This window comes from Aptenodytes patagonicus, chromosome Z (assembly GCF_965638725.1).
Source record: "Aptenodytes patagonicus chromosome Z, bAptPat1.pri.cur, whole genome shotgun sequence".
NCBI lineage: Eukaryota > Metazoa > Chordata > Aves > Sphenisciformes > Spheniscidae > Aptenodytes > Aptenodytes patagonicus.
Genome location: NC_134982.1, coordinates 83,019,226 through 83,042,626, shown reverse-complemented (window position 1 = coordinate 83,042,626; position 23,401 = coordinate 83,019,226). Strand labels below are relative to the sequence as shown.

The 23,401-nt window shown below is 39.1% G+C and overlaps 1 protein-coding gene across 4 annotated transcripts in view; it reads right to left on the bottom strand.

Annotated features, from left to right (window-relative positions):
• The window catches only part of VCAN (versican), a 113,329-nt gene that overhangs the window by 5,177 nt on the left and 84,751 nt on the right, over positions 1–23,401 (bottom strand). For all 4 annotated transcript variants that reach the window (XM_076361914.1, XM_076361917.1, XM_076361916.1 and 1 more), the window contains exons 10-12: positions 21,469–21,582; positions 14,373–14,531; positions 13,519–13,601 (exon numbers count right to left, since the gene is read on the bottom strand). In XM_076361914.1, coding sequence (XP_076218029.1) covers positions 13,519–13,601; positions 14,373–14,531; positions 21,469–21,582 — 356 coding nt within the window. The remainder of the gene's footprint in view (positions 1–13,518; positions 13,602–14,372; positions 14,532–21,468; positions 21,583–23,401) is intronic.

The window sequence follows — 23,401 nt, the reverse complement described above, 5'->3', positions numbered from 1 at the left end:
GATTTTCTTTGGGATTTCTCTTGTGTCACTCCAAGAAGAATTTAATGAAGGTTAAAAATAGATATCTGAAAGAACTGGAATTCACATAAATGCCAGACATGAACCAGGCAGCTAGCCCCTTGTATGGTCAAAATGACACAGTTTCTACAGTGCTTATATTTTCCTCAGTGCTTACATCTTTCTGGCTAGACCTGGCCCATATAAATGTCATAAAAGTTTAGCTTTCTATTTTCTTAACTTTATGAAATAACGACTATTCACTGCCTGGGCAAACACATTTTAGAAATAAAGTTAACATACCTCACACGAGTAGTATTTACGTTACAATGAATCAAACTATGAAAAAACTGAGTTAAATACTTAACCTTTTCCTACCATGTGTCATCTTACCCATCACAGGTTTTAATTATCCAAGCAATTTAACAATCATGGTCTAAATAAATTTGTTCTGCACTGAATTTATTACCTCTAATAAAACATCCCCCTTTTTATGTGGAACTAACTTAATTCCATCTCTACATTTCAGTGTTTAATAGTCCTAAACTACAATACACACTAACTCATTTACTCAAGTCTAGAATTCAGCATTTCACATCAACTTATAAATCAGAGTATCACAGTAGCCAAATACCATACATATGAGTCAAATGGGTGACTGAGGTGTAGGGGGCTTCCTGCAACACCTAGTGCAAAAAAGAAAAGCAAGCTTTGTGCGTATCTCCTGAGCCAGTGAGAAGAAAAACAGGGAGGAAGGAATATGCCTGTGCACAGTGTGTATTAACATAACTTAGAGTGCTCTAAGACCCCTTTTCCAAAAGGGTATTTTGGAATGGCCTCTGAGTCAAATGTCTAGCACGTTTTTACAGCAGAGCTGGTTAAGGATGCAGGAATCCGATCAGGAAAGGTCACGTTACCACAACATAGAAAGCTACTGCCTGCTAAACCAGGGATAGCTGAGTGCATGCACACACTGAAGGCTTAGGCTTGCCGATGGTACTGTCCCAGATACCTGCTCCATCTCTTCTACATGGGGGGCTGTGATGCACCTTCAGGAGCACCACAGAGTATAAGGCATTGAAGGAAAATTGGCGTAGGTTTTACTCGCGCTGCAAGGAAGTCTGTCTGAGTGTTGTGGAGGTGGGGTAAGCAGAAAGAAGTGATCACTTCTCACTTTCACCTCTGAATGTCTTAACTACCCAACCCAACTGAAAAGTAAGATTTGCTCATGTAAGTCACAAGTGTATGCATGGTTGATTACACTGCTCAGATGATGGGCAGCAACTTCTCAAGCTGAGGCAATCCAATCTCTTTCAAGAATATGCCCAGACATATGGACACATAGAAAAACTAAAGAAAACAGCCAGACTAGTGGTAGAAAAGTTTGATCAATAACGTCCTGACAGCAAAGGAAAGACTTCAACAAGCCTTGCAGCTGTTTCTTGTGGAAATGATACTAGAGAGCTGTTTGCTTCCATAGGGATCAGAGTGTGGGAATGAAGGATGTTTAATGGCTATTGGAGGCGTGTGAGCTGAAGGTGCTCAGCAGCTTGCCAGCTCCCACCCTAAGCACATAGACTCCATATGCTCTTACTTGCCTTGCCATAATGACTCTAAAATTTGTGTTTGCTTTGCTGGCAGGGCTGCAGTGTAAGGCAAAGGATTATATCTAGGCCTTGTGGTTTCTTCAAGAATGTCTGATATCCTCCAGCATGACTTGCTGTTACCTCACATCTGATATCGTCATTGCACGGATTTATTTTGGCTGAATAACTATGATTTTGCTTGGGTTTAGTGCCAGAATTGCTTAGCAGAGGAAGTTCCAGACTGCTGAATTGCTTTCTTAGGTCCCCACCCAGCTCTTCTGTAGTTTTTCAGTTCCTTATTTAGCCACTGATAATGGGATAATGATACAAAAAGATTCTCACAGTTTGAGTGGAATAAGTTGCTAGACAAATAAACTAATATTTTGCTTTCCTTTTATGGATTACATTTTTGTATGACCATGAGCATGATTCTGGTTTTCACTTACACTAGTTTAAATCAGATGTGACTGCACTATCTCCAGTAAACCTACATCAGCAAAAAATTAATGGGAAAGAACCAAATCCCGTAAGTCACATACTGATTTGTACTGTTTCTTTTCAAAGGTATCCCTTACAATCTCCCATACCAAGTGTGCTAAGTGTAAAGACTCTCCTACCCTTGCAATAAGTGCAGTAAGCGTCTAAGATACTCATGTCATAATTATTCTGTTGGGAAACACTGCTCAAAATATCCTGAACAAGATGCCCTTTCTGAGGTGGCTATGTCCTTGTATTTCAATGCATTACTATATTTCAGAAAAGTATATTGTACAAAAAGAAAAAAAAAATTCACTTCATTCCTTGGCAACATGTACCATTCAGATTTGTTTGGTTTTTAAGATCCCGTCCAAAAAAGTTCAGCCATATTCACAGACGAGCCAAAAACTGCTGGCGTTGTTCCAGCCATCCTGCTGCTAGGTTATATCTTCATGTAAACTGTTATTGTCTCAGCAGACCAATGAAACCACACTAAGGAGCGCTGTGTTTTTGAATTGATAAAGCACAAGGCATCCTTTTGCCAACAACCAAGCTTCAATCGACACCTTTAGCAATACTCTTAGCTGTATCATTCATAAGCTATGACTTATGTGTCCGAAAACCTAAATAGATTCAAATGCTGAGTTAATACATAGAAGAAAAGCTGCTACGACCCTTTTAGTCCTCAGCAGAAATACTTACACTGGGTGATCGCGCAGAGGGATCTAAAAACTATCACTACCCTGTTTTTTAAGCAACGTTACCATAACACGTGTGAAGTTTTCCCCTGCATTAAAATGCAAAGCACTTCCAGACTGTACATTTTAGGACATATAATCTTAATTATGTACATGACTCAAAATGTACTTCAAAGGAGGTTTGGCCCACTACACTTTTCTCCTCCAGCTATGAAGCGTGCTTTGCTGAGGTGGCTTTGAAGGGGAAGTTCAAAGCAATGCAGGGGAGTGAAGGCTGGAAGCACACACCTCAGGCTCAGGCAGACACCACTGCACCAGCCGCTCTGCAAAGCTCTCACCATCCATAATGGCAAGACACCTGGGGGTTTTTAATCAAAAAAATGAGGTTTCTGTGTAATCAGGTAACTGCAGGACCTAGCCTTGGGGACAGGATTTTGGTCCCTGTACATTCATTTGGTCCTTTGGGAGCTACACAACTAGTCTGTCTTGCCACCATTTCAGGCTGAAAACTGAGCTCCTGTAATGCTCTTTATGCCTTTAATTGTACCATAATAATTAATTACTCTTTCTTGTACAGTTTTTTTGGTTGAAACCAAAGCCCATGCTGACACATTGGATTTACTTGTTCTAACTTTCTCTGCTAAAGAGCACTGAAAATTTTCCTGCAGAAAGAGGATGGATGGTCCGTGGGTTAGAGCTGCAGCTGAGACGGGGTTCAGTTCTTCAGGCTTCCTACGTGGCATTAGACAACGCACTTGGCTGGCTGATTCCCAGTCTGTAAAACAGTGACAATGTATTCTCTTGCCTTACGGGAGGAGCTTGGATATGGTGGTTACAAAAGCCCATGAAGACGTTTTATTAAGTTCCACATTTTGGGGGAAGATTTCCTTATATGGCGTTGAATTAACTCACAGCCATAATCTGCCACTTGGGTCACAGGCTGACTTTGCACATAAATTAAGTCTAAGGAAGCCAGGATTATAGCAAAAGCTGTAAAGAGGTTAACTTTATTAGCTAGTCACTACTTTTTCTTATTCAGATGGCTGCTAATTAAACTGAATGAGCATTGCCTTCCCGTCATGAACAAGACTCTACCTTGTGGGAGATTTGTTATTTAAATTTTCAGATAACCAGCCTTATTTGAGGGATTCATTTCCTTATCAGTGAGTAATCCACTCAGCTCTTTCAGATGTTTGCACTGCCAAGGTGAATCTAGGAGTAAGCAGTATCTCAGCTTTGTGACACTCATTTGGAAATTTCAGCCATTCCTTTATCTCCAAAAAGCACACCAAGTGACTGAGATCAATCGCTTGGATTTTGCATTCCAAAATAGCCAACAAGCATTCTGTTTAATGAAGCACAACAAAATAAACTACTGATGCAAACAAAACTTTACTGCTTGACCTCCTTATTGTGTAAAGGCAAATAATCTTTCGTACATAAAGCTAGGAAATAATTTACCTGAAATACATCTATTTAGATTTACAGGGTTAATGCTTTTCCTTCTGGGAAAAGGAAGCATGTTTTCAGCATGTTTGAATAAGCTTAAAGTACAAATCTGTCTTGGCACTTTTTGGCACTTGTACTTTCCAATGTGATTTTTATTTTGTTTCATTCTGGCTGCTTCCCTATCTGATTGCTTCTTAATGCAAGACTAATGAGGCAAATCAAAAAAACAAGGAAAGATGTAGGGACTGGCTGACTGAATACTCTCTGTGCCATTTCATCTTAAAGTGAAGCAACATTTCCTGCCTGGTATTGATCACTAAACAAGCTGAAACCACCACTGCAAAGCTTACTGGCTATTGTTCTTTTTTCCCCCCATAACTCTGCTAAGAACAGGAATACACTTTTTTCACAATAGCAGACAAATTCTTAGAATTTTTTTATCAGGAAAGCCCCTGAACAAGTCCCTCGCTGTGGAGGTTCTGTTAAAATTGCATAGCCTAACTAAAAATTACATCTCACTTTCAGTAAGTCCTGGCAATTACCCAGTTTCATAGGTTGGCTGAACTGCAACAAGATCAGGACAAGGTTACAGTGAGTGTATGGATCAGTTCAGAAAACCCTCGTTTGTGGCTCATGCTGTTATACAGCACTGATTCTGTTACATGAGACACTCGTGGGAAGTTTGAAAGGGATTGCATTTCTTTTCGATAGAAAAAAATCAAACAGATTACTGTGAAGATTTGGCAATGTCTGAAATAACTCCATTAAGTTCACCTAGTATTTAAATACATTTATACATTGGGAAAGACAAGAAATTACCTTATAGCATAGGCTCTGTTTCACTTAATTTCACTCCAGTCCTGCAAAGGATTTTTCTGTTTAATCTTATGAATGGGAGTAGTCTGACAGAACTCACCAAAAGCATTCATGAGATTAAAAACTCCATTCAGTGAGTGCTTAAGCATATACCTTGCTTTAAAGACATAGGTGGTGCCCTCAACTCTATAGGGTAGATCACATGCACAGTTCAGACACTTGGCTAAAATAACCTGCTGAAGGAGGGACCAGGCTAAGTGTGTTGGTAAATCTTTGCTGGGAGAAATTCTAGTCAGTTTGAAGACAACTGCTATATTTAAACTTATCTACAAGTACACACAAAAATCACATGTCATGATCCTGACATTTTTTAGATCATAGTTGAATGGCTTCCCTCAAACCCTTAATCTGGGCTTTATTTGCATGGGATTTGGGAAACTGGCAGGATTTGGTTCAGGCAGGCACCCAACGCTCCCCATTACAGAGTCACACTGTGAGCAAGACAAACTCCCAGAAGGAGCTTTGCTAAGGACCTTTGCAAAAGATTTCACTTGAAAGGGTTTTTTGGTAACACAGCAGTGGGATGTATTGAAAAACTCTTTGATTTCCTATGCAACAGCTTGCAAAAAAAGGACTCTGAATAACATACACTCATGTATATCCATGAATATCCACAAGCACTGACTGCAGATTGAATAAGAAGTAAGATCTATGCAAAAATAAATAATTTGGGAAAGAAATCTAAGGAATGCAAATGAAACAAGTAAAAAAGGCTAGCTGATGAAGCTGAAACATAAAAGCACTATCAGTCCTATCTTTTTGGGGGAGCTGGTCGTGTGGTGGAGCAGATGACTAGCTCTTTGACATTTTTTTAAAACACCACCATAGTATGACCACTTTTCCATGAGAAGCAGAAACCACTAAGTATGGCAAGAGGCTCCCACTAGATGGCAATGTCTACTCACTATTGAGTCCAGATACTAACTTCGAGTAGTTCCAAAATAATAATAATTCAGAAAATATATCTCTTTTATTAACTCTTTAAAAGCTAATTGAAGCCAGTGGACACAACTCCATTTACTTTTTTATCTGCTCTGTACCAACTCTTTTTAGAGTAATAACTTTCATCACAGTTCACACACTGTATAGTTCAATTTTGTGGGTATACTATGTGTGCTGGGCTTTCAGAAGTCACCTTAGTACAGAGACTGAAAAATGAGTGGCAAAGAGCTGGTGAAATTCTCTTGCTAATGGCCAGGTGTTTTACTGTGGAAGAAAAGTATGGTAGGGTGTTAAATGTTGGTTGGTATAATACACGTTCTTTGGGAGTCACACTAACTTAATTATATGTTATCAACATGATGCAAATTGCATGGGGTGTGACTTATTCTTTTTGTGCACAACTACCAGGAGAGCCACTGAAAAAAGGAAAATCCTGCACTTTGTCATTTATGTCAACAATTACTGTGGGTTTGAAGCTGTCCAAGAGTTTTAGCCCAGAGCCAACCATAACGAGGCTCTGAAGTAACTGCTGACCCCCCTGGTAAAAATGAGACAAAAAAACACTTTGTCCAAGAGGCCCTCCTTACTGCCTACGACATACTGAACTAAAAATATACCTGTCATTAATAACATTATATAGTTCTCCTCCATTTAAATGCAGGTCAAATGAGCATCTTAAAAAGAGTCTGTAATGACTGACTGCAGCACAAAACCAAAACATTTGGTAGATTTAAAATCTCCTTCTCCAAGGATCCTGGGGGACATGGGCACAATGAGCTTTTTGTCTGCAGCTGACTACAGTACTTTTTAGTTTGTTTGCTTTATTTAACCCTCAGAGGCAAGCTCCTTCCCTACAATACTGCATGCCTTTTGAAGGTTTTTGTGTTCAATAAAGTTACTCTTTCTGACAGGGGTGCAGTTACAGATTTGCTCAAGTTTAAGCATTCTGATTCCCTGACCAATAAAGGAAGGAAAAGAGAGGGCTTTGTTTTTGCCAGAATTAAACTTCTGTTGCAGGGGCTTTTTTTAATGTAGCTACCTAACACTGACAACCTGAGGTCCAGCATTGCAAAACACAAAGCATAAACGCCCCTATGCTGAAGGGAAGAAAAACTAACGTAGAGTCTCTGGACAGTTTTAAAAGTGGCAGTATGCCCCATTACTTTCCTAGCTGGCAGCATTCTCCCAGTGACAGACAATCTGGCCACAGACACTAGCCAGCTCCTTATTACAGCACTAATCTTATGTAATGGGAGTGAGATCACCACCCTACAAAGCACTAATTATCAACAGCATTTTCCAAAGGATATGAATAACTCCCCTTGTGAGACGGAGGCCCAAGGCACAACCCCAAGTAGCTATATGCGCTTAATCCATAACATGAATAGCTCCAGAGGACTCCTTTACCGCTGTGTCTGCTCACAAGGGTCCTTAACAGTGAAATGCCAGCAATCCAAATACAATGGAGAAGCTGCCAAAAGCAACACCAGATTTTTTCTATTTGGATGGGTGTGCTTTACAGCTGTAAAAGTTACTATTCACAGAACTAAGTGAATTATTTAAATTCAATTTCCCTAAGATATTTTCGAATGTCACATTGTGTTCACTCTCCCTTTGATCAAGCCAATTATTAAATGTCTCCACTGATAATGTAAGTTTCGTCATTTTGTAGTTTGTATTTCATCAAATTTAAAGTATACAAAGATCCAAGTAGACATGGACAAATTCCTCTTTTCACATAGTTGTGAGTATCAGGACTTGCTTTCTTCTCCTACATCACTGTGATTTTCCCAAATGTATTTGTTTGTATTGCTTAGAGCTTTTTATGATAACTGTGGGATGAAGATTGTCCATGATTCATCCTTAAAGAGTTGTTCACTATCACAGAAATGCTTGGAGAAAAATCTACAGAAAAGTGCAAGAATAATTTTGATTCTGTAATTTTTCAAATTTAAACAAAGTCTTACATATAGCTATTTTCATTCCTGTGTAGAATGTAAATCAGAGGAAAACCAATGCTTTCCCACACCAAATGCCAACAGAATAGCCCTATAACGACACTGCAATAGAAGAAAAGCGGAGCTAATAAAACATTCTCTTTAAAATGCTATATTATTTTCTTCTGCCTCTTGCATCTGTCAATGTAATCACACCTGAAATGTCTTGAGCAGAAATTGGCTTGATTTTCAGGAAGTAATGAATAATGAAGCTCTAAAAATGTTTGGGTGCTGTGAGTTCTCTGAACATACTTCAGTACCTGCTCTCACTACCTTCACCTTTGAGACAAATTATCTGAGGTTAGGTATTGGGCAGATACGCCAAAGTTTGCAGCTTACAAATTCCCTTCCTACTGGTCTATGGGATCTTGGATGTTGCTGGTATTCCAAGCCCATGCTTGTGGCAGCGGCCCCTAACCTCCATCTCTCACTGAACTTGCACCACAAGTGAGGATCTAGGTTTCCTGAAAAAGCATTCACTTTTTATGTTGTACTAACACAGCTGCAATCAACTCTTTTCCCTTGATATAAAAAGGGAATGGATGGAGTTGCCAAAGTGTTTTTCATGTGGCCCATCAGGTCCAGAACACAAATCCACCTCTCCCAACCAGCGGAAACACTGAAAAATTATTTCTTCCTAAAACAGAAAAAAGAAAAGAAAAAAAGAGAGAGAGCAGGAACACATTGTAGATGGGAAAAAATTGCTTCCTGCCATACGGATACAGTACAGCAAATCAGAACAAATTAGATTCATACGGGTGGCCAGCAATGGATTCAACAGTTTAGTATAATTATAGCTTATTTTCTTCTGCATATTGGACAAGGTAGCCTAAGCTTAGCCAAGGAGCTCCTTTGAAGATGTGCTCTGACCTTAGCCAAGAAGCTCCCAATTTTGTTTTTTAAAGAAATTGTAAAAAAGACAAATATAAGCAAATTGGCCTGGCCAATAAAATCCAGCATAATGAAATATCAGTTACCTGGAAAGTAATTTGTTTATGGAAAAGTAGCACCTGGACTGACAATTAAACTTTAGGGCATGAGAGATATGACCCAACTACTTTATTCATTTTATTTTGCACTTTTCAAGCCCAGTCTGTGTTTGGGATGAGTGGGTACAGCATGCTGAAAAGGGGTCTTTTACCAGGAGATGTTGAGGCTTTATCTACACAACCCAACCCTATCCATTGCATAAGATTATGCCATTTTGCCTGAAAGGCAGGAAACTGTTGAGCAGCTTTAAATTAAAAACCACTTTACAATTAAGAAATAAACCTGCCAAAATCCCCTAAAAGCACACAGATTACTATGCATCAAACACTTCAGTGAGGTAGATCAAAAAGCCTCCTCAAGTTCTCTTTGCAGAAGCAGAGCCGACAATACTATGATTTAGGAGTGTACCCATTTTTATTTTGTTAGGATAATTTTCCTTGTCTTAAAAGTTCTTGTTATGGAAAACAGGAAGACTCAATACAGATATGGACAAAAATCATGTGGACCAAAAAGTTTTAAATATTGTTCCTTGCTTCCTCACTGAATCTGATTGTACTTGCTTCATTATTCAAGACACCAACATTTTCCTTGAGGAACTCTGAGAATCAGAGCATGTATTTACAAGATCACTCTTCATTTATTTCAAGAATTGCTTACCGGCATTATTTTTGCAAGTTAAACATAAATTCCAGTTGATACATGAAAAACATGCACAGGAATAGAGGGGCTTTTTTGACTGCTGCTGGTTTTGATTAATTGCTAACAGCCAGTATTTTCTTTAGGGGTTAAAAAAAAGAATGCCAAGATATCAAACATGGCTGCCTATAGTTAGTCCACTACTAGGCACCTAAATAATTGCCCCTGTTTTCAGTAGGGCTGTGAGCCTGTCAAGGCTACTCTAGGTTCAATGTAGGTTTGCCAGTAAGAACCTTAATTCTATATGCTCACTTTTTAAAAATCTTGGTCACATTGTCCCGCATGCCTTAAAAAACAAACAAACCTCCCATCCCACTGAAAGGGCATGAACTGATCTTATCTGGACACTGCACAGAACTGAATGGCCCTTGCTTATTTGATGGGCAAAACTATCATCCATTGATTCATGAGGTAAGGGAAATTTCCGCAACCTCATCTGAGAATTTAAGCTTTCTCACATTACTAGGCCAATGACAAAGGTGAATTTATCAACCTCATCTCACATGAATTGACAAGAACTGTGCTCAAAAAAAGACCCCCCTGTATTTTGAGCGCCAAGGGAAGTGAGAGAGCACAAGCTTTATATGTCAGTGCTGTATATGACTATGAAGTTCACAAAAAATAGCTAAGGTGGGCATATGTATTCAATAGCTCACTGTAGTTAGAAGCGATGTGCAATGCTCTTGGAAGTACGTTTGTTGGTTTTCACTAAGGAACTCATGTACGTGCTTTGTCCAACTATCATATTTAATGGTGGCTGGCACTTAGCTTCAGTTTAAAAAATCTGGAAAAACACAACTTGGCATGAGCTGAAAATGTCAAAAAATGACTGATTTCCTTCCATTGAACTCATTGGTTGAAATACCTTTTAGGTGCAAAGAAAAAAAAAGGTATTTGATCCCTTTTCCAGAAATTACTAATAAAATACATGCCAACACCTGGCAAAAGAATTCCTTTCAACATACTGAATATTTAAGTTGTGGGTTTCCTTATGTCCATGGAAAATGAGTACCAAAGTAATCCAAACCTTGTTCCATAATCTCCAATGATAGAGCCTGTGGTTCAACGATTCCCAGTTCTAGGGGGTTTTTTGGTTCAGAAAGAAAACTCTTGTGAAAGAGAAATCACTAAAATGTATCACAGCTGGTTCATCTGGGCAGTACTGGGTCAACTGCAGCACTGGGCCAACCATTCCATCCACAACATGTCTTGCTGTTATTGTTCACTTGCTTTTTCTTTTAAGTCTACCAAGCATCAGAACTTTTTCTTTTTTAAATCCAAAACCTAATAAAATCATGTAAGCATGATTTTCAGATTAAACCAAGCTGTTATTGGCAGAAGATTCAAACAAGTATCAAGATAAAGAGTAATGTACATCACTTGTAGACACATAGTCTGTCTAAGAGCTGGAGTGACTTTTCTGATAGTATCTCCAAGAAAACTCTTATATCAGGAGAATCCTCAGCAGACTTGACATATTTTCCTCTATGCCAGAAATGTTGAATAGAATTGTAGATAGATAATATTATCTTGGAGAAAGCATGGAGGTGGGCAACAAAGTTAGAAACAGCTGAATTACAGATGCACCCTGATATGTAAAACACAAGGTTATTTAGATTTTGGCTACATGCAAGAGCTACTTCGAATCTCAGAAATTCAAGTTAGAATGTGAGTGTTGATGTAATAATGCTGATTTTTATGATCACAATTATATTAATGCATTTAATACTATAATGACTACTGTTCACCTGCAAATGCATACATGATGTAATTTTTTGACCTACACAGTATTCAAATTCATTGGAATTTTAAGGCATCATCAGGAAAATACATCTGATGCATAAATTTAATCATGTTATTGTTCCTATTAATTACTAGAGAAGTAATAAATCACTGTTACCAGAAGAGTGGTTAGAAAGTATGAAAAATAAGTTAAAAACTAGGGAAAAGGAGCAAATGAGGAAGCTGCTCAGAACCATGGTATCCAGAAACCATATGGAATAATTTATGAGGGAAAGCTATTGAAGCAGTGAACATAAATGATTTCAAGAGACACCTAAATTGTTTCCAAAGGAAGAGACAGAGGGAAGTTGTTAAACAGAAAAGAAAAATAAAGTGGAAAAAAGATCAATCAAAAGAGAAATCTGTTGGACAGATGGTCTTATTCTGTTCTTAGAATATCTTCATTTTTTAAAATTGAAAATTAAAGTAAAAAAGTAATACCACATTTTCCCAGTAGCCTGAATTAAAAAATAGAATCTCAGCCCTAATTTTAATTTCCTTGAATTCATCATTCAGTGACATACCAAATTTGTCTTTGGAATATATAAGAATGTATCTTGTTTTACAAGATCTTGTAAAATGGGCTGCCCCTTCAGGCACTACCTTTATGCCCAAATTTATCTCACCTAACTTTAGATCCCTTAGTGAAGTGTAGGCTCCTTGACCAACCACTGCAGACAGCCTGGACCACCACTGAGCTCCAGCCAAACCCAAACCACCCTCAGAGGGTGCCTGTTACTGTCAGTGAGGTGTAAGAAGCCACATCAGGAGACAGAGAATGAACTCATCCAGAATGAGTAGAGTTCAAGGCCATGGCCCATCTTGTGCTCCCAAAAATACATGAGGATAGGCAAGAGAAAACAATGAAATGAAACTCTTCTGCTTACATCCTGCAAGACTTTGTGGCTCCAAGCACAAATGGGTGCATTGGTACCACCACAGATGCACTGAGCAATCAATCAGGCAACAAAAAGTTTCATCATCTTTTTCTTCCCCCCTGTGCTGTCACCTGCCACACATGGTAGTTTCCCAAGAAATGGTTTATTTACAAGTCATTTTAGAGGACTTTAAACCTCTGGTTATCTACATGAAATGGTAATAAATGAAGCCTGTTTTGCCCCAGGTGTCTTTCTACATAAGTTGTAGCCACATGGTATGCAGCAATGATCATTGCGTGCATGTGTGAGCATGTGCATATGTCTGTCCAGATGCTTTCTGCTTTAAGAAGAATTCACAACTGGAAAGGAAAATAATAAGCATAACCAGTTTGGGGTTTTTTTAATGTAATGTTCTTCAATGGGTGTTAAACAGCAATAAATCACCTGTCCCTTCTACAAAAAAGACTGTTGGAAAGAGCTCAGTCATTTCCTGTATCCATCAGATCTTTGATTTAGGTTAGTTAAAGGTGGGTAGAGAGTGTTCTCCTTCTCCTTCTGCTGATTTTCCTTCTTGTTTTAAGGCAATAAGAGGTATCAATAGCATCTTAAAGTTTTATGGACAGATTATTGGTTACAGGCCTCCTGAACCACCTAAGGATGGTTGCTTCTCCATCCTAGCTGTAGAGCTGCCATACAGACTAGAACAATCTCCAACAATACTTGAGAGGCCCCTTTGTGCACTCTCACAGACCCAGCAAATGCAAGAGCTTGAGTGCCACATCCTTGTCTGAAAAATGCATTTTCTTCCATGTACAGAAGGGAGAGGAGAATTGTCATATGTGTCCTTGTATAAGGCCAGAAGAGCACAAACGAGCCCCAGCAGAGACCCTTAAATTACAGTCTCAGACTTTTTGAGTTTTTGGTTTGGAAGCTTTGAGAGCTCCCACATGTACAATAATAAGAACTAAGAATAAGATTTTAGAACTATACCACAAAATAGTTATCCCAAAACAAGAGTTTGCTGGCTGTTTGCTTGGGTGAATATTTAGTGACTGCATTTTTTCATGCAGCTTCCCTCATTGCTGGTGGGAATTTGATAAGCCACCACAAAAAGAAATGAATGAGTGATTGCATTTCAAAGGCATCTTACCAGCGGGCTACCATCAGTCCAGCGGAAATCACGCTCAAACATCTTGTCATTGAGGCCAATCCATTGGTAGTCATGCCCAATACCTTAGGAAACAGAAGGATATTTTCATTAACCTTCCCATAAATGGAAGAGATTTCACCAAAGAAAATAAAAAGAATTTGCACAGAATGAATCAGACATCCTGTTCTTAAGATTCTTCTACTCATTATGCAAGCAACTATTTATAGGCTGTTTTTCAGCTTTTCAATTTTAATTTGGGATGTCTATAAAAATGCAGATTCTCATCTAACAGTTTAAAACAATCCTGTCTCTTCCTTCTTGATGGCATCTCCCAAAGAAAACAGATTAGTTTTCTACCTGAGTGCATATGACAGGGGAGAAAAAAAAAAGAAAAAAAGATTAAAATTATAAAAGCACGTATTTTAACCTACATTTTTCAAGTTCTGGTTAGGCTGTGACCAGTGTTGTCTAGATTGTGCAACACAGCATACAGGAAATATTTCTTCATGCCTACCTAATACAATATATGGTGGCATGGTCATTGATGTCAGGGGCACAAGAAATCTAAAGCCTCCAGAAAAAAATGTTTCATCAATTTCCAATGCCAAAACAATAGTTCCTGTTCTCTTCCTCAAAAACAAAGTATTTTCTATGTAACAAATAACAACTTAATAGTGATAGGGAACTTGCATTGACTGCAAAAGTAAACATGAAGAACACAAAGTGTGCCTTTTAAACATTCTAAAAGTATATTTTAAGACGGAGATGTAAAAGCTGAGTGATCAGGAGGATATTTCACTAGCTCTGAACCCTCAGTGCCCTCTCCTGCGTAGAGGAATCCTAACAGTACATACGGTTCACAAAGATCTGCTCCTCATGAGACAAGATGCTTGTCAAGTGTGCTCCCTGAAGACGGCATTCCCTTTCAGCCGTGTCCCATGTACGCCGATGAGCAAAGTATTTGTAGCACTGTCCTTGGAACTTGTGCCAGCCATAATCACAGGTCTCCGTGTCTGTGACAAACAAATAAATCACATCTCTGTCAATGGGTGTGAAACACAGGCATGTTTCATGTAAGCAGATGGATTTTCTGCAGGGCAAATGTTCAAGAAGATATCGACCCGTTAAGCAGTACAAATGCAAACAACCAACACTCATCCTTGAGACTTCATTACGTTTTCAGGTAGTTCTGTCTACCCAGTTTCAGTACAAGCCACAAGAATATTACTTATGAAAGGAGTTTAATTGCAACTGGCAACTTTGTGAACTTCCAGTGATCGAATTGAGCTGTACCTGGACAACCTCAGGAGGACATCTTCAGTCCATAACTTTGGATGAATGAAATGCCTGGATGTTGGACTGCTGTTAGTCTACATTTCATCTGAGTTTTCTGAGTCTGTGTATGGGGATGGGAACGTTTACTTGCAAGGGCAAATAGGTCTTTGCGTGACTGTACTGAATTACCTTGGTTTGGAAGAAACTGGTAACTGAAAATAATATGAAGGAAAGTGCTTGTGATTGTTCGGTCCACAGATGCAAAGCTGCAGTATTATCTTTCTGAACTTACCCCTCCAAATCCTCCTCCAAAGCCCATCTTCCTTGACAAAGTCTAACTTAATAAACTTTAGGCATCAGTTTCTAAGGAAGGCTGTAAAGCTGAAATACAAAGTAATGAAAGAAATGCACACTGTCTGTGCTTGTATGAGGGATGGTACTGATAAGAATGCATAATAGACAGAAGTTCACATCAGCCAGTATATCCTTTCATCTAAAGAGAAATAAACACGAGCCTTGGAACAGGAACAATCCGTGGATTTGACGTTAATTATTTTGTCAAGGTTAGGCAGCTGTAAACAGAATAGATGGCAAGAAACCACAAAGTTCCTGTTCCAAGTTTGCTTCTGCAACAACACTGCAGGAATGAATCACAGACAAAAATCAGTATTAATAAGATGGGCATAACAAATATGATGCCTGAATGTGTCTGAGCTGTGCTTGATGATGATAAGAACTTGCCACTGAGAAGAGAGTGTTTTAGGGAGGAATGGCAGAAACAATAGGGAACACTCAGACTGTTTTGAGTTATGGCGGATGAAATGGCATCATAAAGGACACTTCAGCACAAGATTACAGCTTGTTCCGACTACAGCCAGTTCCAGCTATCTAAGTACATGATGGCTCACCCTGAAGGGCCTCAGTTGCAGGATGTTGAAGAACAGAAGCACAAAGTTTGGCCTTCCCCACCCCACCCACCAAACAGGAATTTGCCACTACCTACCAAGTTTTATCAATCCCCGAACAAAACTGTGCCTGAAAGCGACTGTCTGGCCTTTCCAGAGGTATAGATATGTTCTGGGGATGAAACTGGATTTCTTATTTTTGGCAAGTCAATATAGTCGATAGTCAATAACATGCTTTGGCCAAAGGGGCTCTTTTTGCGTTAGTACAGAAAAAGCCAAATATTACAGAATATGCCAATGACATATGACTGCAAATTCTATAACTGTGATATTTCTTAGGTTTGAGAAGCTACCACCTGACAGACAATTGTGGAATAATTTTTTCACAACACAAGGCTGGTTCTTAATTTATAGCAGGAAGAGGCCATACACATCCTGAAGCACCAAAGTGCCTGGGTTTTTTTAAAGATTTTAAATCTCCCAAGATAAAAACTAGACTACAGATGTACATAAATGGATTTAAATGTGCAAACATATCACTTCGGAGGTTTACCAGAATTTCTCTGACAATTCCTGGCAACACTAATAATGCAGCAGTTATTGTCTTAGGAGTCTGGTATCAAAATGATTTTCTAAAAGTCATAAGTACAGACATAAATGTATCAAATACAAAGGCATAATAGAGCTTACACTGATTATGTCTCTTCTATTTTCAACAAGTTAAGCTGTAGAAAACTGCTTGTGCCTTGAGTTATCCCAGCTATGAAAAAGGAATGTAATCTATACTACTGACTTGTTAGTTTTTTATCTTTTCCGTCTTTGTATTCTGTATGAGGTGCAGGCTGCAGATACAGCTTTAATCTCTGGCATCTAGGCCATTTTAAAGTTTAGTCTGCCTTTGGCTTTCTAGAACATTTGTTTAACCACACGATGCTGACTAACAGTGTTATGTCCTTTGTGAAGGCACTTAAGATTTTATTATTCATCTTGTTCAGGGACTCCCTTTTCCCACAGGAAAGAAGTCAGATAATAACAAGCAGCATTGCATGCTGAGAAAATCGTGGCCAGAGAGCATTTCCAGGCTATTTTAATCAAGTCTTCCCTGGCCTCTGCTAGGGAAGAAGTGCACGATTTGAGAGAAGATCTGCTGAAAGGCACATGGGGGAGGCAAAGAGGCTTGAAAACACAAAACCTGGAAGACGGGGTTCAAAGAATGAGATATAATGCCCTGAGCATGAATCATAAATAACAAAATTTCTCTTCTTAAGATAGAGGATGCCAAACAGTGACATAGGTACTCTTAGTTGAAATACATGCACTGCTGCAGTGCACATACAACCCCTCCCTCCTATCCAAAATGGCATGTTGTTTTCCAAAAGGTAAAAGTTGAGTAACTTCTTCTGCACCTGTTTGTAGCCCAAATTTACAAAGACAGAAAAAGACACGGCTGATGGCTATAAAATACGTTGGATATTTAGAAGGGGAAGAGAGGATTTGCTTTTTGGTTGGGGGGGTGAGAGAGAGAGAGGAGAGGTTGATGAGAAGAGGGGAAAAAGGAATGGGGAAAGGGAGAGTCAGGAGGCTAGAGGATGGAACAACGCAAACCAGGCAAGTAAAAATGTGGGGACTGTTTCACCTCTGCAGTGTTCCGTCCTGAGTGTGTGTATCTTACTACATTAACAAAGCTGAAAGGGTGACACAAAGGTAAGGGCTCCATATGGGTGTAAACTTTTAATGCCTTTACAGACGTTTAACTGCACGTGGGTGTAAATTTTCTGACCCAGTCACCTGTGAGTAGAGTAGGTGCAAGCACTTACTGAATACAATACTCCATGTTCATTGTATACTTATCCAGGGAGGTAATCACAGTTTTCTGTAACCTTATTCCAGAACATGATGGAAAGACTGAAACACTGCTTGCCATATTTATGGTGTTTTAAAAGTTGTCTGACTAGTCTTAAGATTTATGACAATTTACAGGCTTTTTCAGTGATGTGTGCACAGAGTTACTTACACAGCTTCTGTTCTCTGTAACTGCAATTGTATATGTATAACAACATCTCTAAACACTGCCTTAAAAAAAAAAAGTTCTCTGTAAGTTTAATACATAGATAGGTACCGCTTTTTCAACAGCTGCAATAAGCTGCTGACAATAGGTCCCTTGTCTTTAAAGAAATTCCATAAGAGGCTTAAAGAAAATAAAGACTGAAACACAGGTACCAGAATATAATGAGAGTCTTACTCAGCTGTGAATTTTATCTGTGACTGTCTGCCTTCAGCTAATGAACAAATGCCTGAGGCCCATTAGCCCACACATCTTGAGGAGAAACCATTTCTCTGGTAACTATTCAAAATAATCCCTTCTCAGCTGAAAGACATCAGTTAGAGACCATCTGTTTTCAGAAAGTATCTTTGCAATGAGCCCTTCTCAAATACTTCCATCCCAAGCTACCAAGCCCTGGGAACAAAGTGAATCAAATGAGACCGGCTGTAATCACAGACATTTGAACAATGAACTTGGGTTATAAAAAAACATTGTTCCTGATATGATGATTAAAAAAACCAGTTGTTTTGTTTTCAGAACCTGGAAGGGAACAGCTGGTTGTATTATCCCAAGGAGGCACATCCCGTAACAAACACATATGTGCCATTTTGGCACACAGGTCCACGCATGCAGCTGCATTTGGTAAACAGGCTAGCCTAGGTGCGCCTGCAGAGATCCCGCAGCAGAGAAAGCCAAATCTTAAGTTTAAAACACAAACACCGTTCCTTGAAAGCAGGTAAACACCAGTTAGAATAGCAAAAAGAGAAAAAGAAAAGGAAACTCTAGCCAGCCAAAGAAGGAAAAGGAAAATCTAAACAGGTGCTCATCCAGTTCTCATAAAGAACACTTACTCTTCAAATTATGGTTCAAATTGCAAGTCTCTACTATTTTGTTGTTTCGCATGTAACTATTCATGAAGGAAGGTACTCCTTACCACAAACGCAGATGGCCAGATAATGCAACAACAGCCGCAGACTGTCCCCCAGTGGACCCCATTGGTCCCTGTGGACTGTTCTCTACAGTTGGTTCCACCAGCCTGGTGTGAAACAGGGTATCAAACAATCCTCCTCTCCTCTTTTCCCAAACATGGAGCTTGCAAAGCAACGTTTCAGGCAGCAAAATTGGGAGGATCTGAGCTCTGGGCTCATTTGTCTGGACACGAAGAGCTCTCGTAAGGGCTTTTCACAGAGGGATAACAATGGAAAGACTAATGGTTCCCCCAGAATGAGACTTGCATCAAGATCTACTGTAGTCTGCAGTCACCCTTTGAAAAAGTGTTTTTGGGATATTTCTGCATTGTAAGAAGTGATGTTCAGATGTCACCAAGTAACATGCAGAATATGCAACTATACTTTGAAAAGATACATGTGGTGGGCAAAAGAGGATATTATCTAACAGAGGTACTCCACTCACTTTTAATCTAGTCTGAACCAGAAGTGATGCTGGCTTACTGAGCTACCAACCTAGTTTAAAAATGAAACACCCTCAGCTGCTCTATTTCTAACATCAGACAACTTTAGCTCTCTTCAGGAAGAAGTTCCTGGGCTCAGATTGTCTGCTGAACTGTTTCCACCTGGCAAGAAAAACAGCTGTCAGGGAGCCAATTACAGCTCACTGAGTTTCAGGATTGATTTCCCTCACCCTAGGTTAGATCACCCTGAAGGCTCCTCTAACTTCTACCACCTGCTGAAGCTCCCTGATGTGCAGCTGCAGTGTCCTCTGGTGACATCCCCTCCTAATGCTGACACAGGCGTAATACATCAGCTGAAGATCCCTTAGTCTAGAAAAGTCTCACGGGGGCATTTGGGTGAAATTCTGAGCTCTACATTTTTTTCTACACCAGTGTCGTGGGACCAGGACGCGGTGGAGTTGTTTCCTACTTTGAGCTTCATTTCCAGAGGCAGTGCACGCTCTCTGCTTCCATTCCCTTCCATGGCATTTTGAATGCTCAGCACTGTGCCTAAGAAAGCCCTTCAGCTTGACTTTTTTCAAAGCTTTCTAAAATGATTAGTATATACTGGAGAAAAAAAAAAAAAGAGTAGTGAAATATAATCTCAGTATGCTCAACTCCACCTTTCCTGTGGCACCGAGGTACACATTCTGTCGTTCTGGCTGGTCTTTAAATCTAGTGAGGTCAGGACTGGTGCCTTGAAATAAAGCCTGCTTGCCAGACAACCGTGTCTGAATCACCAACACAGTTTTATTTTGTCTAGTGGAGTGGAAATTTGGCACTAAATCCTTTTCCCAACTCCCAAACCACTGCAGGACTTTAAGTGGAGGAAATTTAAATTCCAAAGCTGAGTGAGCAGGGCTCTGGTTCTGATTGACAAACTAGGAAATGTTCCCATTAACCACCTAAAATGCACTCTCAGGTTGGTCATAAAAAGCAGCTTAAAGCTACCACGGTACTCAGAGCCACTCGCTACTATGGATTTGCTGGAATGAAGGGGAGGAGGAAGGGAATTGTGAAAACACTGTCAACTTATAATGTTGGAGAACAGATTCAGAAAGTCCTTTCAAATTACAAGGTTAGCCAGACTACTGAAAAAGTTAAACAGTGAAAAATGCTGGAGCTGGTCAGCTTTGAGAGTTTTCAGCTCTAACAAACAATTCTCTATGGGTTGAGCTGGAAGAGTTTGCAAACTGCCTTTCACTGAAGATGAGAAACCAACATGAAAATACACAATATTAATTAAACAAATCCAAAGGTCTAGTTCATTCATCTGTGACCAAAACCATTCAGCTGAAGAAAAAGAGAAAAGTATTTTCATAAGCTTTAGAAAGTACCCTTTAAAACACTATTTCTTTTTCCCGTGGAAATGCCTTCATTAATTTTACTGACAGAACAGATTTTGCTACCCTATTCTTCCTCCTATGTGGATATATTGACTAAGCATCTTGCACTGTAAATATTTCTGGTAAAGACAGTGGGATTTCTTGCAGGCAATGTTCTTACAATTACAGAGACTTGGATGTTTAATCTGATTTCAGTTGTCCAGTTTAGAAAGCCTTTTACAACTTCCTTGTAATTGTGATCCTGCACCTACTTTTCCTAAAATAATCACAGAACAAATCAATTTGAAAATTCTGGGATGAAGTTGTCAAGGCTATGGTCCCCAGTGGATGGATATATAATCTGGCATATTCAGTAGACTACTCCTACTTTCCAGTGATGCTTGTTGGAAGTGGTGGTTTCTGATATGTCTTTCACACTGTATATAATTTTTTAAGACAGAAGCTTGGTCAGAGAGTAACTCTGCTCCCATTCATTATCCCATAAGCATCACTACAGTAATGAGAGAACCTTGTTATGAGTCTTCCCAGTAGTTTGCAAGCCAATATGAGCAGGCTGTGCTTGCCCTGGAGCCACCTAAAAACTGTACGGCTGTTGTTATTTTGGCACAGAAACTGCCCAATATATCAGTTTATATTCGGTACAGCAGTAATGTGACTTCCAGTCAGGTTAGCATGTGGATAGAGTTTGCTCTCATCCATCTGCAAAAGATGGTGCAGATGTAACATTAAACAAAAAGTCCTGAGCCACAAATCATGGGAGTCTAACATACTCAAAAATTATAATCTCTCCTCATCACTGATGACTTCCCACAGACTTTGACAGTTTCTTCCATCCTCTCATTTTTAGGAGGCTTTGCCTAGTTACTCCAGAAGGGTGTTGAAATGGAAACAGATGACCTCGATCACCATAGATTAAAGAATACACCTTACCTTGTTCACAGAGAGCACCTATATAGCTTGGCAGACACAAGCAAGTAAAGGTATTGAGGCCATCTATACATGTGGCTCCATTCCGGCATGGGTTAGACTGGCATTCATCGATATCTACAACACAAAGATAAAAGTGTTTTTATAATCCACCCACCTCTTAGAAGGGAAATGTTCTTCAGCCTTAGTCATACTTATTACTGGGACCAGTTCAATCCAGAAGAATGAAGTATTGCAAAAGATCCAAGTGACCGTTTTATTTGCATGATAACTGATTTCACAAGGCACAACCTTCCTTTCTCTTCATCCACAAGCCAAGAAGCAGTTTCCTCAGGAAATGTGACATTACTGAACCACAATTTTATATCCTGCACTCTGACTTCTGAGTTAATTTCTAAAATCTAGGCCTTCAATTCCTCATTGTGTAGCTGAGAAAGAAGTGATACTGTGCAGTGTATAGTATTTCCCGTACTGGTGGAAAATTTAACTTGAGTGTGTGACCATGGCACAAAAAATTATCATCGAGTACTGGAGACTTCAAATATCTTCACAAATCTCAAATATTGGAAACTTTATCATATACCATCAAACAGACTGCTAATTTCAGTCTGCAAAGCAGCATGCCCTGGCATCTTATTGGTTTGCATTTCTCATTTCTTTCTTGTCTAATCCTACCAAGATAAGGACAAAGCATCATAAAGAAAATCTCACTAAATGACCAGTCAGATAGTAACATTCATAGTCATGCACAGGTTTACTGCTGAGCCTATAGCTCTAGAATAAACAAATAATATGTCTCTCCCCGACTCCTCTGGCTGCTAAAATACCTTGTCCTCGCCTTTTAAATTGGAGCACTAGTTCATTTAATATAATTACGTTGTGCATGTAATTGCACAGGTTATAAGCTAGTATGTCTCTTTATAGAGATCATATGGTGTTTTCTAATGAGTGCTGTTCCTCTGAAACAATCACAGCTTAAATTTCAATGCAGATTTTGCAAACATCTTAGTCCAAAGTGAGCTGCTGGTAGTGACTGACTATTAAAATTTAAGAGAGAAGTTAAACATATCTACAAACCAACAAACAGTTGTGCAATCCTAGGAATAATTGCTGCATCATGTGAAAGGCTTTTTTAAAAATATTTTTATTTAAAAAACCTACTTCTGTTCAAATTTTATGCTAGGTCTTGTTTGTTCCAGTCATTTGGAAAGATCTCAAGTCAACATTTCATGCCTTATATACAGAATATCCCTGAATCTCAAATCAATGTTTTATGCTTTGTATCCAGAATATCCCTGAATCCAGGGCTAAAAATGCTGACGTTTACTTTCTTAAGCACCACAGAACAGATTTCCATACAGCCATGGACTGTCCCACTCCAATTCATTAATAAGCTACTAAGAGTTCTAGGGCACAAGAAATGGCCAAATTATTCTTTTATAATCTGAAAAAAAAGAGAAAATTATTATCTCTGACCTCTGGTTTGCCACCAGGGGATGCCATATTCCTTGACAAAGAAGAAGAAGATTTAAGATGCAACATCTAAAACTTGATATCTACCAGCAACAACCCACTAGGGAACTAGCAAACTCATCAACATGAACTAGGAAAGCAGAGAAAAACACTGGCTAATTATTTTTTTTAATCACATACTGTCTTGCAGAACACAAATAAAACCATAGTAATCCTGACAATTATGCTGCACCGATATCAACCTTTGGGTGAGGTTGTTTGTTTTCTCCCAAGCTACCTATGATGAGTTGAACTCATTTTAGCAATGTTGCATGAGTTTTTTTCTTTCAAATTTGGCAGGCAACCATGTAACAGGTAAATCCATGGTATTTATCAGGCAATGAAACTTACAACTTTTCAAAAGCCTAAACCAGCTTTACAATAAACAGTCAAACTACTGCTTTTATCATACTTTGGCTTGCTG